Source organism: Buteo buteo, chromosome 3, assembly GCF_964188355.1.
Source record: "Buteo buteo chromosome 3, bButBut1.hap1.1, whole genome shotgun sequence".
Classification (NCBI taxonomy): domain Eukaryota; kingdom Metazoa; phylum Chordata; class Aves; order Accipitriformes; family Accipitridae; genus Buteo; species Buteo buteo.
Genome location: NC_134173.1, coordinates 78,389,972 through 78,406,735, shown reverse-complemented (window position 1 = coordinate 78,406,735; position 16,764 = coordinate 78,389,972). Strand labels below are relative to the sequence as shown.

Below are 16,764 nucleotides of genomic sequence, written 5' to 3'. Positions count from 1 at the left end.
TCAGGACACAGGATGGCAAAAGGAGCTGAGAAATGCGCAGAGACCCCAGCTAGAGGGAATGGATGCTCCGCTGCTGGCTCCCCTGACCGTGCATAGATAGACTAGAAATATGGCACGACAATGTACACTGCGGGCTCTCAACTCCTGCGTGGATCCCACAGCACAGCTCTCTATAGAGGCTCCATGGAGAGTTGGGGAATTGGAGGGAGGGAAAGCAAGCATGTGAGTGAATTGAGTGTACCTATCGGTGAGAGACCAGACCACTCTAAGCTGAGAGTGTATGTAGTCCAGACACCCCCAGAAAAGCTAGACAGGCTGAGGCATTAAGAGCAAATGCGGGTAATATACCCCAATGCAGTAAACACCTAACACCAGCCTGACAAAGTGCCTACCTGGAAATCTGGTCTCCATGTAAAATTCAGATTTGAAAACCTGCAACTCTAATAATGGCCTGCAAATCTGCTAGGAAAAAAATGTTCTTTATGCATAAGAAAACCAACTAGAAGGAGAATAAAAATACCACTCTCACTACAACTCATATGCCATAAAAGACATACTTCCATTCGAACGTACAGGAGTGAAATGAGGACAACGTATTTCACCAAAAGGAATGGAGATAACCCAGGCTGACTCCAGCATTCCTGAAAGACTACAGAAGACAAAGGCTTAATATGCTATGCCACAGCGCTCAGAGAAGACATTTAAAGGTGATACGTGATATGCGTAGGTTATTGAAAGGGAAACAGAACAATAAAGAAATTTTCAGCATGGAATTAGAATTTAAAAAAAAAAGGATTTAAAAAATAGAAAGAAAAATGCCAGAAGCAAACAAAATATTCACAATAGCTAATATATTCACCAATGCAATAATGAAAAAAAATTGAAAAAGGTTTTACAATTATTTTCTAAAAATCTTAAGGAAATAAAGACCAGTGTCCGGGTCGGGTACGCAGCGGCGGAGGAGCTGCATGTAGGTGAGGTTCTCGTGGGTGTTGGGGTCGAAGAAGCCCTTGGTGTCGTCGCTGGGGTCGGAGAGGATCTGGTTCATCTCCCGGTCGAAGTAGCCGCGCCGGTAGGCCACCTCCACGGGGAGGCGGTGGCTGTGCACGGGGTCGATGATGCCGCCGGTGGCGATCTGGGCCTCCAGCAGGCGGATGCCGTGCTCCTTGACGATGAGCTCCTTCTTCATGGCCTGGAAGAGAGAGATCTGGTCGCCGGTGTAGGGGTCGGTGTAGCCCGTCACGGCCCTCTCGGCCGACAGGAGCTTCTCGTGCAGCTCGCTGCCCACCAGCCCGGACGAGACGGCCTCGTCCACGGAGAGCTTCTTGTTGCTGAGCGGGTCAACGACGAAGCCGGTGGCAGCCTGCGCCTCCAGCAGCACCAGAGCCGTGCCCTGCCTCAGGATGCCCTTCCACATGGCCTGGTAGATGGTCATCTTCTCCATCTTGGCGGGGTCGGCCTTGGAGGGCACCAGCACGCCGGCGATGCAGCCCGTGCCGTCCAGGTAGCGCTTGACGGAGGCCATTTCCGTCACCTCCTCCACCGTCTTGGAGCCCTGGACGAGGTCGGCCAGCGTGTCCTTGTCGATGATGCCCGAGTCCACCAGGTCCGAGGCGGTCACCTGCCTCCTGAACCCCGTGAATTTCATGCTGCTGCTCCGCTCCACCACCTCCTCGATGAGGAGGGTGAGGCGCCTCGCCAGCTCGTCCAGCGCCAGACTGCCGGCCCGGACCTGCGCCAGCAGCTCCTGCCTCTTTGCCTCGGAGACGTACGTGGAGAAGAGGAGCTCCCACAGGGAGACCTTCCTGCCGTGGAAGCCACCCGCCGAGACCTCGACGGCGCGGGACTTCAGGGACCGCTCCAGCTCCCGCTCCCGCTCCCGCTCCAACTCCCGCTCCCGCTCCCGCTCCCGCTGGGAGTCCGCGGCCTCGCCATTCTCGGCCAACGGCGGGGCCTCCCGCTGCGTCGGCTTGCGGGCCAAGGCAGCGCCGTGGCCCTGGCCCTCAGCCCCGGTGATGATGGCGGTGAGGAGGGTGATCATCTCCGAGATGGTGACCGTCCCCGCCTTGTACCTCCGGAGGAGGTCCTGGCGCCGGTGGTCGGGGACGTAGCGGGAGAAGAGGAGCTCCCAGACGGTGACGCTCTGGCCCTGGAAGAGCCCCACGCTGAGGGTGGTGCGGGCAGCCTGCAGGGCTTGCCGGGCGTCGTCGGTCAGCTGGTGGAGCACGGAGCCCTTGTCCATCAGCTGGAGCATGAGCAGCCCCGTGTCCGGGTCGGGTACGCAGCGGCGGAGGAGCTGCATGTAGGTGAGGTTCTCGTGGGTGTTGGGGTCGAAGAAGCCCTTGGTGTCGTCGCTGGGGTCGGAGAGGATCTGGTTCATCTCCCGGTCGAAGTAGCCGCGCCGGTAGGCCACCTCCACGGGGAGGCGGTGGCTGTGCACGGGGTCGATGATGCCGCCGGTGGCGATCTGGGCCTCCAGCAGGCGGATGCCGTGCTCCTTGACGATGAGCTCCTTCTTCATGGCCTGGAAGAGAGAGATCTGGTCGCCGGTGTAGGGGTCGGTGTAGCCCGTCACGGCCCTCTCGGCCGACAGGAGCTTCTCGTGCAGCTCGCTGCCCACCAGCCCGGACGAGACGGCCTCGTCCACGGAGAGCTTCTTGTTGCTGAGCGGGTCAACGACGAAGCCGGTGGCAGCCTGCGCCTCCAGCAGCACCAGAGCCGTGCCCTGCCTCAGGATGCCCTTCCACATGGCCTGGTAGATGGTCATCTTCTCCATCTTGGCGGGGTCGGCCTTGGAGGGCACCAGCACGCCGGCGATGCAGCCCGTGCCGTCCAGGTAGCGCTTGACGGAGGCCATTTCCGTCACCTCCTCCACCGTCTTGGAGCCCTGGACGAGGTCGGCCAGCGTGTCCTTGTCGATGATGCCCGAGTCCACCAGGTCCGAGGCGGTCACCTGCCTCCTGAACCCCGTGAATTTCATGCTGCTGCTCCGCTCCACCACCTCCTCGATGAGGAGGGTGAGGCGCCTCGCCAGCTCGTCCAGCGCCAGACTGCCGGCCCGGACCTGCGCCAGCAGCTCCTGCCTCTTTGCCTCGGAGACGTACGTGGAGAAGAGGAGCTCCCACAGGGAGACCTTCCTGCCGTGGAAGCCACCCGCCGAGACCTCGACGGCGCGGGACTTCAGGGACCGCTCCAGCTCCCGCTCCCGCTCCCGCTCCAACTCCCGCTCCCGCTCCCGCTCCCGCTGGGAGTCCGCGGCCTCGCCATTCTCGGCCAACGGCGGGGCCTCCCGCTGCGTCGGCTTGCGGGCCAAGGCAGCGCCGTGGCCCTGGCCCTCAGCCCCGGTGATGATGGCGGTGAGGAGGGTGATCATCTCCGAGATGGTGACCGTCCCCGCCTTGTACCTCCGGAGGAGGTCCTGGCGCCGGTGGTCGGGGACGTAGCGGGAGAAGAGGAGCTCCCAGACGGTGACGCTCTGGCCCTGGAAGAGCCCCACGCTGAGGGTGGTGCGGGCAGCCTGCAGGGCTTGCCGGGCGTCGTCGGTCAGCTGGTGGAGCACGGAGCCCTTGTCCATCAGCTGGAGCATGAGCAGCCCCGTGTCCGGGTCGGGTACGCAGCGGCGGAGGAGCTGCATGTAGGTGAGGTTCTCGTGGGTGTTGGGGTCGAAGAAGCCCTTGGTGTCGTCGCTGGGGTCGGAGAGGATCTGGTTCATCTCCCGGTCGAAGTAGCCGCGCCGGTAGGCCACCTCCACGGGGAGGCGGTGGCTGTGCACGGGGTCGATGATGCCGCCGGTGGCGATCTGGGCCTCCAGCAGGCGGATGCCGTGCTCCTTGACGATGAGCTCCTTCTTCATGGCCTGGAAGAGAGAGATCTGGTCGCCGGTGTAGGGGTCGGTGTAGCCCGTCACGGCCCTCTCGGCCGACAGGAGCTTCTCGTGCAGCTCGCTGCCCACCAGCCCGGACGAGACGGCCTCGTCCACGGAGAGCTTCTTGTTGCTGAGCGGGTCAACGACGAAGCCGGTGGCAGCCTGCGCCTCCAGCAGCACCAGAGCCGTGCCCTGCCTCAGGATGCCCTTCCACATGGCCTGGTAGATGGTCATCTTCTCCATCTTGGCGGGGTCGGCCTTGGAGGGCACCAGCACGCCGGCGATGCAGCCCGTGCCGTCCAGGTAGCGCTTGACGGAGGCCATTTCCGTCACCTCCTCCACCGTCTTGGAGCCCTGGACGAGGTCGGCCAGCGTGTCCTTGTCGATGATGCCCGAGTCCACCAGGTCCGAGGCGGTCACCTGCCTCCTGAACCCCGTGAATTTCATGCTGCTGCTCCGCTCCACCACCTCCTCGATGAGGAGGGTGAGGCGCCTCGCCAGCTCGTCCAGCGCCAGACTGCCGGCCCGGACCTGCGCCAGCAGCTCCTGCCTCTTTGCCTCGGAGACGTACGTGGAGAAGAGGAGCTCCCACAGGGAGACCTTCCTGCCGTGGAAGCCACCCGCCGAGACCTCGACGGCGCGGGACTTCAGGGACCGCTCCAGCTCCCGCTCCCGCTCCCGCTCCAACTCCCGCTCCCGCTCCTGCTGGGAGCCCGCGGCCTCGCCATTCTCGGCCAACGGCGGGGCCTCCCGCTGCGTCGGCTTGCGGGCCAAGGCAGCGCCGTGGCCCTGGCCCTCAGCCCCGGTGATGATGGCGGTGAGGAGGGTGATCATCTCCGAGATGGTGACCGTCCCCGCCTTGTACCTCCGGAGGAGGTCCTGGCGCCGGTGGTCGGGGACGTAGCGGGAGAAGAGGAGCTCCCAGACGGTGACGCTCTGGCCCTGGAAGAGCCCCACGCTGAGGGTGGTGCGGGCAGCCTGCAGGGCTTGCCGGGCGTCGTCGGTCAGCTGGTGGAGCACGGAGCCCTTGTCCATCAGCTGGAGCATGAGCAGCCCCGTGTCCGGGTCGGGTACGCAGCGGCGGAGGAGCTGCATGTAGGTGAGGTTCTCGTGGGTGTTGGGGTCGAAGAAGCCCTTGGTGTCGTCGCTGGGGTCGGAGAGGATCTGGTTCATCTCCTGGTCGAAGTAGCCGCGCCGGTAGGCCACCTCCACGGGGAGGCGGTGGCTGTGCACGGGGTCGATGATGCCGCCGGTGGCGATCTGGGCCTCCAGCAGGCGGATGCCGTGCTCCTTGACGATGAGCTCCTTCTTCATGGCCTGGAAGAGAGAGATCTGGTCGCCGGTGTAGGGGTCGGTGTAGCCCGTCACGGCCCTCTCGGCCGACAGGAGCTTCTCGTGCAGCTCGCTGCCCACCAGCCCGGACGAGACGGCCTCGTCCACGGAGAGCTTCTTGTTGCTGAGCGGGTCAACGACGAAGCCGGTGGCAGCCTGCGCCTCCAGCAGCACCAGAGCCGTGCCCTGCCTCAGGATGCCCTTCCACATGGCCTGGTAGATGGTCATCTTCTCCATCTTGGCGGGGTCGGCCTTGGAGGGCACCAGCACGCCGGCGATGCAGCCCGTGCCGTCCAGGTAGCGCTTGACGGAGGCCATTTCCGTCACCTCCTCCACCGTCTTGGAGCCCTGGACGAGGTCGGCCAGCGTGTCCTTGTCAATGATGCCCGAGTCCACCAGGTCCGAGGCGGTCACCTGCCTCCTGAACCCCGTGAATTTCATGCTGCTGCTCCGCTCCACCACCTCCTCGATGAGGAGGGTGAGGCGCCTCGCCAGCTCGTCCAGCGCCAGACTGCCGGCCCGGACCTGCGCCAGCAGCTCCTGCCTCTTTGCCTCGGAGACGTACGTGGAGAAGAGGAGCTCCCACAGGGAGACCTTCCTGCCGTGGAAGCCACCCGCCGAGACCTCGACGGCGCGGGACTTCAGGGACCGCTCCAGCTCCCGCTCCCGCTCCCGCTCCCGCTCCAACTCCCGCTCCCGCTCCCGCTCCAACTCCCGCTCCCGCTCCCGCTCCCGCTCCTGCTGGGAGCCCGCGGCCTCGCCATTCTCGGCCAACGGCGGGGCCTCCCGCTGCGTCGGCTTGCGGGCCAAGGCAGCGCCGTGGCCCTGGCCCTCAGCCCCGGTGATGATGGCGGTGAGGAGGGTGATCATCTCCGAGATGGTGACCGTCCCCGCCTTGTACCTCCGGAGGAGGTCCTGGCGCCGGTGGTCGGGGACGTAGCGGGAGAAGAGGAGCTCCCAGACGGTGACGCTCTGGCCCTGGAAGAGCCCCACGCTGAGGGTGGTGCGGGCAGCCTGCAGGGCTTGCCGGGCGTCGTCGGTCAGCTGGTGGAGCACGGAGCCCTTGTCCATCAGCTGGAGCATGAGCAGCCCCGTGTCCGGGTCGGGTACGCAGCGGCGGAGGAGCTGCATGTAGGTGAGGTTCTCGTGGGTGTTGGGGTCGAAGAAGCCCTTGGTGTCGTCGCTGGGGTCGGAGAGGATCTGGTTCATCTCCCGGTCGAAGTAGCCGCGCCGGTAGGCCACCTCCACGGGGAGGCGGTGGCTGTGCACGGGGTCGATGATGCCGCCGGTGGCGATCTGGGCCTCCAGCAGGCGGATGCCGTGCTCCTTGACGATGAGCTCCTTCTTCATGGCCTGGAAGAGAGAGATCTGGTCGCCGGTGTAGGGGTCGGTGTAGCCCGTCACGGCCCTCTCGGCCGACAGGAGCTTCTCGTGCAGCTCGCTGCCCACCAGCCCGGACGAGACGGCCTCGTCCACGGAGAGCTTCTTGTTGCTGAGCGGGTCAACGACGAAGCCGGTGGCAGCCTGCGCCTCCAGCAGCACCAGAGCCGTGCCCTGCCTCAGGATGCCCTTCCACATGGCCTGGTAGATGGTCATCTTCTCCATCTTGGCGGGGTCGGCCTTGGAGGGCACCAGCACGCCGGCGATGCAGCCCGTGCCGTCCAGGTAGCGCTTGACGGAGGCCATTTCCGTCACCTCCTCCACCGTCTTGGAGCCCTGGACGAGGTCGGCCAGCGTGTCCTTGTCAATGATGCCCGAGTCCACCAGGTCCGAGGCGGTCACCTGCCTCCTGAACCCCGTGAATTTCATGCTGCTGCTCCGCTCCACCACCTCCTCGATGAGGAGGGTGAGGCGCCTCGCCAGCTCGTCCAGCGCCAGACTGCCGGCCCGGACCTGCGCCAGCAGCTCCTGCCTCTTTGCCTCGGAGACGTACATGGAGAAGAGGAGCTCCCACAGGGAGACCTTCCTGCCGTGGAAGCCACCCGCCGAGACCTCGACGGCGCGGGACTTCAGGGACCGCTCCAGCTCCCGCTCCCGCTCCCGCTCCAACTCCCGCTCCCGCTCCTGCTGGGAGCCCGCGGCCTCGCCATTCTCGGCCAACGGCGGGGCCTCCCGCTGCGTCGGCTTGCGGGCCAAGGCAGCGCCGTGGCCCTGGCCCTCAGCCCCGGTGATGATGGCGGTGAGGAGGGTGATCATCTCCGAGATGGTGACCGTCCCCGCCTTGTACCTCCGGAGGAGGTCCTGGCGCCGGTGGTCGGGGACGTAGCGGGAGAAGAGGAGCTCCCAGACGGTGACGCTCTGGCCCTGGAAGAGCCCCACGCTGAGGGTGGTGCGGGCAGCCTGCAGGGCTTGCCGGGCGTCGTCGGTCAGCTGGTGGAGCACGGAGCCCTTGTCCATCAGCTGGAGCATGAGCAGCCCCGTGTCCGGGTCGGGTACGCAGCGGCGGAGGAGCTGCATGTAGGTGAGGTTCTCGTGGGTGTTGGGGTCGAAGAAGCCCTTGGTGTCGTCGCTGGGGTCGGAGAGGATCTGGTTCATCTCCTGGTCGAAGTAGCCGCGCCGGTAGGCCACCTCCACGGGGAGGCGGTGGCTGTGCACGGGGTCGATGATGCCGCCGGTGGCGATCTGGGCCTCCAGCAGGCGGATGCCGTGCTCCTTGACGATGAGCTCCTTCTTCATGGCCTGGAAGAGAGAGATCTGGTCGCCGGTGTAGGGGTCGGTGTAGCCCGTCACGGCCCTCTCGGCCGACAGGAGCTTCTCGTGCAGCTCGCTGCCCACCAGCCCGGACGAGACGGCCTCGTCCACGGAGAGCTTCTTGTTGCTGAGCGGGTCAACGACGAAGCCGGTGGCAGCCTGCGCCTCCAGCAGCACCAGAGCCGTGCCCTGCCTCAGGATGCCCTTCCACATGGCCTGGTAGATGGTCATCTTCTCCATCTTGGCGGGGTCGGCCTTGGAGGGCACCAGCACGCCGGCGATGCAGCCCGTGCCGTCCAGGTAGCGCTTGACGGAGGCCATTTCCGTCACCTCCTCCACCGTCTTGGAGCCCTGGACGAGGTCGGCCAGCGTGTCCTTGTCAATGATGCCCGAGTCCACCAGGTCCGAGGCGGTCACCTGCCTCCTGAACCCCGTGAATTTCATGCTGCTGCTCCGCTCCACCACCTCCTCGATGAGGAGGGTGAGGCGCCTCGCCAGCTCGTCCAGCGCCAGACTGCCGGCCCGGACCTGCGCCAGCAGCTCCTGCCTCTTTGCCTCGGAGACGTACGTGGAGAAGAGGAGCTCCCACAGGGAGACCTTCCTGCCGTGGAAGCCACCCGCCGAGACCTCGACGGCGCGGGACTTCAGGGACCGCTCCAGCTCCCGCTCCCGCTCCCGCTCCCGCTCCAACTCCCGCTCCCGCTCCCGCTCCAACTCCCGCTCCCGCTCCCGCTCCCGCTCCTGCTGGGAGCCCGCGGCCTCGCCATTCTCGGCCAACGGCGGGGCCTCCCGCTGCGTCGGCTTGCGGGCCAAGGCAGCGCCGTGGCCCTGGCCCTCAGCCCCGGTGATGATGGCGGTGAGGAGGGTGATCATCTCCGAGATGGTGACCGTCCCCGCCTTGTACCTCCGGAGGAGGTCCTGGCGCCGGTGGTCGGGGACGTAGCGGGAGAAGAGGAGCTCCCAGACGGTGACGCTCTGGCCCTGGAAGAGCCCCACGCTGAGGGTGGTGCGGGCAGCCTGCAGGGCTTGCCGGGCGTCGTCGGTCAGCTGGTGGAGCACGGAGCCCTTGTCCATCAGCTGGAGCATGAGCAGCCCCGTGTCCGGGTCGGGTACGCAGCGGCGGAGGAGCTGCATGTAGGTGAGGTTCTCGTGGGTGTTGGGGTCGAAGAAGCCCTTGGTGTCGTCGCTGGGGTCGGAGAGGATCTGGTTCATCTCCCGGTCGAAGTAGCCGCGCCGGTAGGCCACCTCCACGGGGAGGCGGTGGCTGTGCACGGGGTCGATGATGCCGCCGGTGGCGATCTGGGCCTCCAGCAGGCGAATGCCGTGCTCCTTGACGATGAGCTCCTTCTTCATGGCCTGGAAGAGAGACATCTTTTGTCCTGTGTAGGGGTCGGTGTAGCCCGTCACTGCTCTCTCTGCACAAAGAAGTTTTTTTTGTAGCTCGCTGCCCACCAGCCCGGACGAGACGGCCTCGTCCACGGAGAGCTTCTTGTTGCTGAGCGGGTCAACGACGAAGCCGGTGGCAGCCTGCGCCTCCAGCAGCACCAGAGCTGTGCCCTGCCTCAGGATGCCCTTCCACATGGCCTGGTAGATGGTCATCTTCTCCATCTTGGCGGGGTCGGCCTTGGCGGGCACCAGCACGCCGGCAATACTTCCAGTTCCTTCAAGGTATCTTCTCACACTATCCATTTGTGCTATTCCTTGTGCCGTCTCTTTTCCCTCATGGAGTTTTTCCATTGTTTCTTCTGTAATTATTTGTGCACTTACAAGTTCTGATGCTGTTATTTGTTGTCTGATTCCTTGGAACCAGACATCACTTCTGTCCTCTTCTTTTTCTTTAATGATATTTAGTATTGTATCAATGATTCCTTGTATAATATGATTGGATTTTTCTTTATATTTTTTCACCAGTTCTTTTCTTTTCTCTTCTGTGATGTACTCAGTACAGAGAAGTTCCCACAGTGACAATACTTGTCCTTTGTATTTTCCGACAGGCACTTGTACCTTTGTAGATAATAGGGCATTTTTTGTTTGCTCATCAATGTAGAAATAGTCATCTTCTTTTTCCATGACCTGCAGCAGGTACAATCCAGTATCACTGTCTTTGTAACATCTCTGCAGGAGCTGACTGTAACTGATTTTTTCATGGGTGTTTGGATCTATAAAACCTTTGCTGCCATGATCTGGATCAGAAAGCAGAAGAAACATATCATCATCTAAGTAGCCGCGCCGGTAGGCCACCTCCACAGGGAGGCGGTGGCTGTGCATGGGGTCAATGACACCGCCAGTGGCGAGCTGGGCCTCGAGCAGGCGGGTGCCATGCTCCTTGACTGTTATCTTTTGCCTTATGGCCTGGAAGAGGGATATTTGATTTCCTGTATGAGGATCTGTGTATCCCGTCACAGCTTTCTCTGCCAACAGGAGATTCTTGTGCAAGTTGCTCCCCACTAGCCCGGACGTGACCGCTTCATCCACGGAGAGCTTCTTATTTTTCAGTGGGTCAATGAGAAAACCAGTGGCAGCCTGTGCCTCCAGCAGTCCCAGTGCACATTGCTCTGTGAGGAGGCCCTTCTTCAGGGCCTGGTAGATGCTCATCTTCTCTTTCTTCGATGGGAGTAGAACCCCAGCAATGCATCCAGTGCCATCCAAGTACCTTTTGATGGTGTCCCTCTTTGTGAGGCTGGCAAGCGTGAGACTTCCATCCTGCAGCTGATCTAGAGTTTTCTTGTCAATTATCTCAGAGTTAAACAATTCTGATATTGACACATCTCCCCGGAGTCCTCTAACCTTAAGGGCTTCTGCTCTTTGCTCCGTATCCTCAATTATTTTGAAGATGACGGCTATAAGGTCTTCCAGTGTTAGGGTTTTGCATTTGTACTGCATCACTAGTTCTTTCCTTTTCTCCTCGGAGATGTAATGAGAGCAGAGAATTTCCCAGATGGAAACTGTTTGGTCCTTAAACTTTCCAATTTTCACTTTAAGGGGCTTTGAGCACAAAACCTTTTTTGTAAATTCATCAATGTAGAAGTACTTTCCTCCTTCCTGTACGACTTGCAACATGTACAACCCAGTCTCTGAATCTTGGACACATCTCTCCAGGAGCTGCATGTAGGTGAGGTTCTCATGGGTGTTGGGGTCGAAGAAGCCCTTGGTGTCATCACTGGGGTCAGAGAGGATCTGATTCATCTCCTGGTTGAAGTAGCCGCGCTGGTAGGCCACCTCCACGGGGATACGGTGGCTGTGTACAGGGTCAATGATGCCACCAGTGGCAATCTGGGCCTCGAGCAGGCGGATGCCGTGGCTCTTCACAATCAGCCCTTGGTTCATAGCTTCAAACAGGGACATTGGGGCTTTTGTGTAGGGCTCAGTGTACCCTGTTACGGCTCTTTCTGCACAGAGTAGCTTTTCAAAAATCTCCCCTCCAATTAGACCTGCAGTTAATGCTTCCTCCACTGAAAACTTCTTGTTTTTCTCTGGGTCAATGATGTAGCCAGTGGCAGCCTGCGCCTCCAGCAGCACCAGGGCTGTCCCTGGCCTCAGGATGCCCTTCCTCATGGCCTGGTAGATGCTCATCTTCTCATTGCTTGGCTGTATAAGGACCCCTGCTATGAAATTGCTGCCCTCCAGGTACCTGCGGACAGAGTCCATTTCAGTGACTTCTTTGACTGTTTTCTTCCCTTGGTTGAGCTCATCGAGGGTTTTTTTGTCTATCAGTTGAGACTGGAAGAGGTCACTGGCAGATACTCTTTTCCTTAGTCCCTTGAATGCAAACTTCTTGCCTTGTGTCTCAGTCTCTTTGATGATTGTGGTAACAATCGTTATGATTTCATGTAGCACTTCAGTATTCTCATCTTTGTACTTTTGCACTAGCTCTCTTCTCTTACTGTCTGAGAGGTATTCAGAGTTGAGGAGGTCCCAGACTGACACTGTCTGTCCTTTGAACCGCCCTATGTTGACACAAACAGTCACAGATTTCAACACCTCCATAGTTTGTTCATCCACACAGAATATCGCATTTTCTGACAGAGGAAGGAGCCAGAGACCTGACTCAGCGTCATGAATGCACCTGTCCTTCAGCTGCTGGTAGGTCATGTTCTCTTTTGTGTTTGGGTCAAAAAAGATTTTGGTGCTGTCATTCAGCTGAGAGAGGGTTTGGATCAGGTCCTCATCACAGAAGCCATATCTGCATGCAGCCTGGAGTGGAAGGTGATGGTGGTGAATGGGATCAATGACCCCTCCTGTGGCCAGCTGGGCCTCTAGCAAGGGAACAGCATCTCCCAGGGGAATCAGCTCTTTCCTGAGTGCCTGACACAGTGAGATGGAGCTCCCTGTGTAGGGGTCTGTATAGCCAGTCACTGCCCTCTCAGCTAGAAGGAGTTTCTCGGTGAGCTCTTCGCCAACAACAGCTGCTTTCACAGCATCCCTCACACTGAGTCTCTGGTTAGTTGCTGGGTCAGTTAGGTATCCTGTGGCTGCTTGAGCTTCTAGCAGCCTCAGAGCAACCCCAGGGAGGAGGAGATTGTTTTTCATGGCATCGTAAAAGCTCGTCTTCTTTTTGGATGCTTCTATGAATACCCCGGCGATGCTGCCTGTGCCCTGCAAGTACCTCTTCACACTCTCCATCGCAGCCACTTCCTTGGGAGTTCTTATGCCCTCAGCCAGTTCTTCAAACGTCTTCTCAGTAATGATGCCAGCATCCAGCAGCCAGACTGCAGGGACACTGCCCCGCAAGCCTTCCAAGGTGATCTCGGTGCGGGCTTTCATTTCCATCTCCCCAACTAGTCTGAGCACAAGAGCAACCAGCTGCTGCAGCGACATTTCCTCAGACCGGAACCTCTCCATGAAGTCACTCCTCTGCTCCTCAGTGAAATACCCAGAGTGTATTAGCTCCCAGAGGGAGACCCCTTTTTCCTTCACCACAGCTTCCTTGAAAACCTTTTGGATTTGTTCATCGGTGTAGGCAGGAGCCGCTGTCTGTTGCAGAGGCAGCAAGTGGAAGCCAGAGATCTCGTCCTTCTGGCAGCGCTTGATTAACTCAGCATAGGTCACGGTCTCTTTGCTGTCTGGGATGCAGAAGGCTCTGTTGTTGTCATTGGGCTTAGAAAGGGCCTTGCTTGTATCCTCATCCAGGCATCCTCGCTTCTGGGCAGATTCTATGGGGATATAGTGGCCACATGTTGGATCAATAATGCCTCCTGTAGCCATCTGCACCTCCATCAACTGCATGGCCTGTTTGTCTGCAATCAGGCCCTTCTTCATTGCCTGGAAGAGGGGAATCTTCTTGCCTGTGAAAGGATCTTTATAGCCTGTTACAGCCCCTTCTGCATGCTGCAGTTTCTCATGGACTTCTGGCCCAATGACTCCCTCCTTGATGGCATCATCCACACAGAGTTTCTGGTTGTTCACTGGGTCAATGATGAAGCCTGTGGCAGCCTGGGCCTCTAGCAGTGGGAGGGCTACTCCTGGTACCACAATGTTTTGCTTCATGGCCTCGTAAATGCTTATCCTCTGGTTTGATGGCTGGAGTACAATCCCCCCGATGCTGCCAGAGCCATAGAGGTACTTTCTGACAGAGTCCATGTGCAAGACTTCCTCTGGTGTGACGGATCCCTCCAACACCTTCTCAAACAGGGCCTTGTCAATGACACCTGTTTCCATCAGGTGGTAAGCGCTGACGCTGCCTCTCATGGCTGGGAACTTGATGGGGGCCCATTTTTTCATTTCCTCCTCTAACATGATTCGAATTTGCTCCAGGGTGAGCTTCCTCAGCTGGTAGTGGTTGAATATCTCTCGGCGCCTTCCCTCGCTGAAGTACTCGGAGTTCAGCAGGTCCCACACGGAGACCTTCTCCCCCCGTAACCGCCCAAACCTGACCGGCAGCCAGGAGCTCCTGAACACCCGTCTGGTGGTATCATCAATGAACTGGCGCTTCCTGCTGTTCAGAGGAAGGAGGCAGAGCCCGGTGGATGGCTCCGTAATGCACTTCTCCTTGAGCTGCAGGTAGGTGAGGTTCTCGTGAGTGTTGGGGTCAAAGAAGCCCTTGGTGTCATCGCTGGGATCAGAAAGGATTAAGTTCATCTTCTTGTCAAAGTAGCCGCGCTTATAGGCCACCTCCACGGGGATGCGGTGGCTGTTGACGGGGTCGATGATGCCACCAGTGGCAATCTGGGCCTCGAGCAGGCGGATAGCGTGCTCCTTCACAATGAACTCTTTATTCATGGCCTGGAAGAGGGAGATCTTGTTCCCTGAGTAAGGATCTCTGTAGCCGGTGACCGATTTCTCTGCAGTCAGTAGCTTGTCGTAAACATCTGGGCCAATGACATTCGCTCTTAAAGCCTCATCCACAGAATACCTTTTGTTGGCAGCTGGGTCAATGATAAATCCAGTGGCAGCCTGTGCCTCCAGGAGGATCAGTGATGTTCCTGGCCTTAGAAGTCCTTTCCGCTTTGCCTGGTAGATGCTGATCTTCTCCTGGGAGTCGGGAAGCAGCAGCCCACCAATGCTGCCTGTCCCTTGTAGGTACTTCTTGACAGTGTCCATGCTGACAACTTCCTTCGCTGATGTTGCTCCCTCCTTCAGTTTCTTAAACAAATCTTTGCTGATAATTTCAGAGCTCAGGAGTTGGTCAGCTGTCACCTGGTCCCTCAGTCCTTTGAAGGTGACATTAGCAGTGGAAGCCACTTCCTCAATGGCGGCGCTGACTGCCTTACCCAATTCTTGTATAGAGAGCGTTCCTGCAAGGTACTGCTGAGTGAGAGCAGCTCTTTGCTCACTCTGGATGTAGTCCGAGAAGAGGAGTTTCCAGAGAGACACTGATTTTCCCTTGAGTTTACTTAAAGCAACGGGTACTTGTGTGTTTTCCAGAGCTGTTTGGGTGCTATGGTCAAAGAAGAGAGGGGTTCCCTCAGATCCTTCTCTGCTGTCTCCACCAAGTGGCAGCAGAAGGAGCCCTGTGTTGGGATCAGTGACACAGCGCCTGAGCAGGTCTGCATAGGTCAGCTTCTCCTTGGAGCTGGGGTCGAAGAATCCTTTCATGTCATCAGTAGGACTGGAGAGGAGCTGTCTTGTGGCCTCGTCCAGGTACCCCCACTTGCAAGCTGTCTCTGTGGGGACACGGAGGTGCCTGCCTGGAGCAATTATACCCCCTGTGGCCATCTGAGCCTCCAGAAGGCAAATGCCATGATCCCTGGGGATGAATCCCTTCCCGATGGCTTGGAATAGAGAGAGCATTTCTCCAGTGGAGGGGTCCCTGTACCCCGTGATGGTCCTCTCAGCTGAAGACAATTTCTCATGAAGCTCTGGGCCAATGAGACCGACCCTGACAGCCTCATCAACTGAGTAGGTTTTGTTCTTTACGGGGTCTGTCAGGCTGCCGGTGGAGGCCTGGACTTGCAGGAGCATCAGAGCAGCACCAGGCAGGAGGAGATGCTCTCTCAGGGCCTGGTAAAGGCTTTTCCGCTCACTGGAAGGCAGGACAACACCAGCCACGCTCCTTGTCCCATGGAGGAACTGCTGAACGGAGTCATTCTCTGCTACCTCCTGGGCAGAAACTCTTCCCTCCTCAAGACCTCTGAACGTGTCAGGGCTGATGATGCCAGAGTCCAGCAGATCCCTGCTGGTCACCCTCCCTCCCAGCCCTGGGAACGTGATTTGCAGGGGTAAGAGGAGGAAGCCTGAGGCCGGATCAACAACACACCTCTTTATAAGCTCCATATAAGTGGCCCTCTCCATAGTACTGGGGTTGAGGAACCCTTTGCTGTCCTCATTGCTGGGGTCAGAAAGGAACTGGCTCATCTCTTCATCTAAACATCCCCTCTCACAGGCAACATCTGCTGGGATCCGGCAGCCAGTGGCTGGGTCAATGATGCCTCCAGTTGCAATCTGGGCCTCTAGCAGCCGGGTACCTTGCTCCCTCCCGATCAGGTCCTTCTGGATCGCCTGGTAGAGGGAGATTTTCTCTTCCGTGTAGGGGTCCCCAAAGCCAGTAGCAGCTTTCTCTGCAGAGAGTAGCCTCTCCTTCAGCTCCAGCCCCACCAGCCCCAGCTCCACGGCTTCTGCTACAGAGACATGCCTGTTCTTCACTGGGTCAGTGATGAAGCCAATGGCCGCCTGGGCCTCTAGAAGACAGAATGCTGAATCCAAACTCATGAGGTGCTCTCTGGTGGCATCATAAAAGCTCATTATCTTCTTTGAAGCCTCTACATACACTCCAGCAATGCTGCCAGCTGCCTGCGAGGGCTCACTAGAAGTATCCATCACCACCACATCCCTGTCAGCTGCCTTTTTCTGTTTGCAAGGCAATATGTCCTGGCTCAAGTGGTTTGCTCCTGGCATGTCTTCCTGGTGAGAGTTGGGGGCAGCATGGCCATTCACTGCTGGCTTGCTCTCCATCCTCCCGCTGCACGCCTTTCACAGCTGTCAAGACTCTTTGAAGAGAGGGGAGAGAATGGGAAAGCTCAGTGAGAAACCAACTTTTCTATGGGTTGCATGCTAAATAATACTGGGAAAAAAAAAAGAAAAAGAAAAACTTCACAGGCAGGAGGAAGTAACAGCTGAAGGCTGAGCATATTCAGGGCACTGTGCTTGCCCCTGAACATGACATGCTGAGCCAGATCTGCTAGAGGCAAGCACCCTCTGCTTCCTGAGCTAGACTTGCTGGGTGCACTGGGACATCTCAGCGTGACAGAGAGACTGGAGCAGAAGCACTGGTGGGAACCATGGAGCACTGAGCTGAGGCAGGCCCGGCTCCTGTGAGGAGTTAAAGCCCCCACGAGCTGTCACATGCATTTGGCCACCAGTTTGCGCAGGGCTCATCTCTGCACAAAAGCCTTGTAGAGTGCTTCAAGGGCCTGGAGGGCAGTGGAGCCTGGGGCAAA

At 59.0% G+C, this 16,764-nt stretch overlaps 1 protein-coding gene across 1 annotated transcript; it reads right to left on the bottom strand.

Annotated features, from left to right (window-relative positions):
• Positions 1-563: 563 nt before the first annotated feature.
• Positions 564-16,527, bottom strand: EPPK1 (epiplakin 1). The gene is made up of 3 exons (XM_075024137.1): positions 8,645-16,527; positions 5,951-8,602; positions 564-5,908 (listed from the first exon to the last, which is right to left on the bottom strand). The coding sequence occupies exons 1-3, from the start codon at positions 16,277-16,279 to the stop codon at positions 899-901; spliced, it is 15,297 nt and encodes a 5,098-aa protein (XP_074880238.1). The 5' UTR covers positions 16,280-16,527; the 3' UTR covers positions 564-898.
• Positions 16,528-16,764: the final 237 nt, after the last annotated feature.

Excerpts from the sequence above, each read along its gene's own strand:
- EPPK1 (XM_075024137.1), bottom strand. The coding sequence starts at position 16,279 with ATGGAGAGCAAGCCAGCAGTGAATGGCCATGCTGCCCCCAACTCTCAC. Across the intron at positions 8,603-8,644 it reads TGGCCGAGAATGGCGAGGCC|TTGGAGCGGGAGCGGGAGCG; the intron begins GCGGGCTCCCAG and ends CGGGAGCGGGAG. Across the intron at positions 5,909-5,950 it reads TGGCCGAGAATGGCGAGGCC|TTGGAGCGGGAGCGGGAGCG; the intron begins GCGGGCTCCCAG and ends CGGGAGCGGGAG.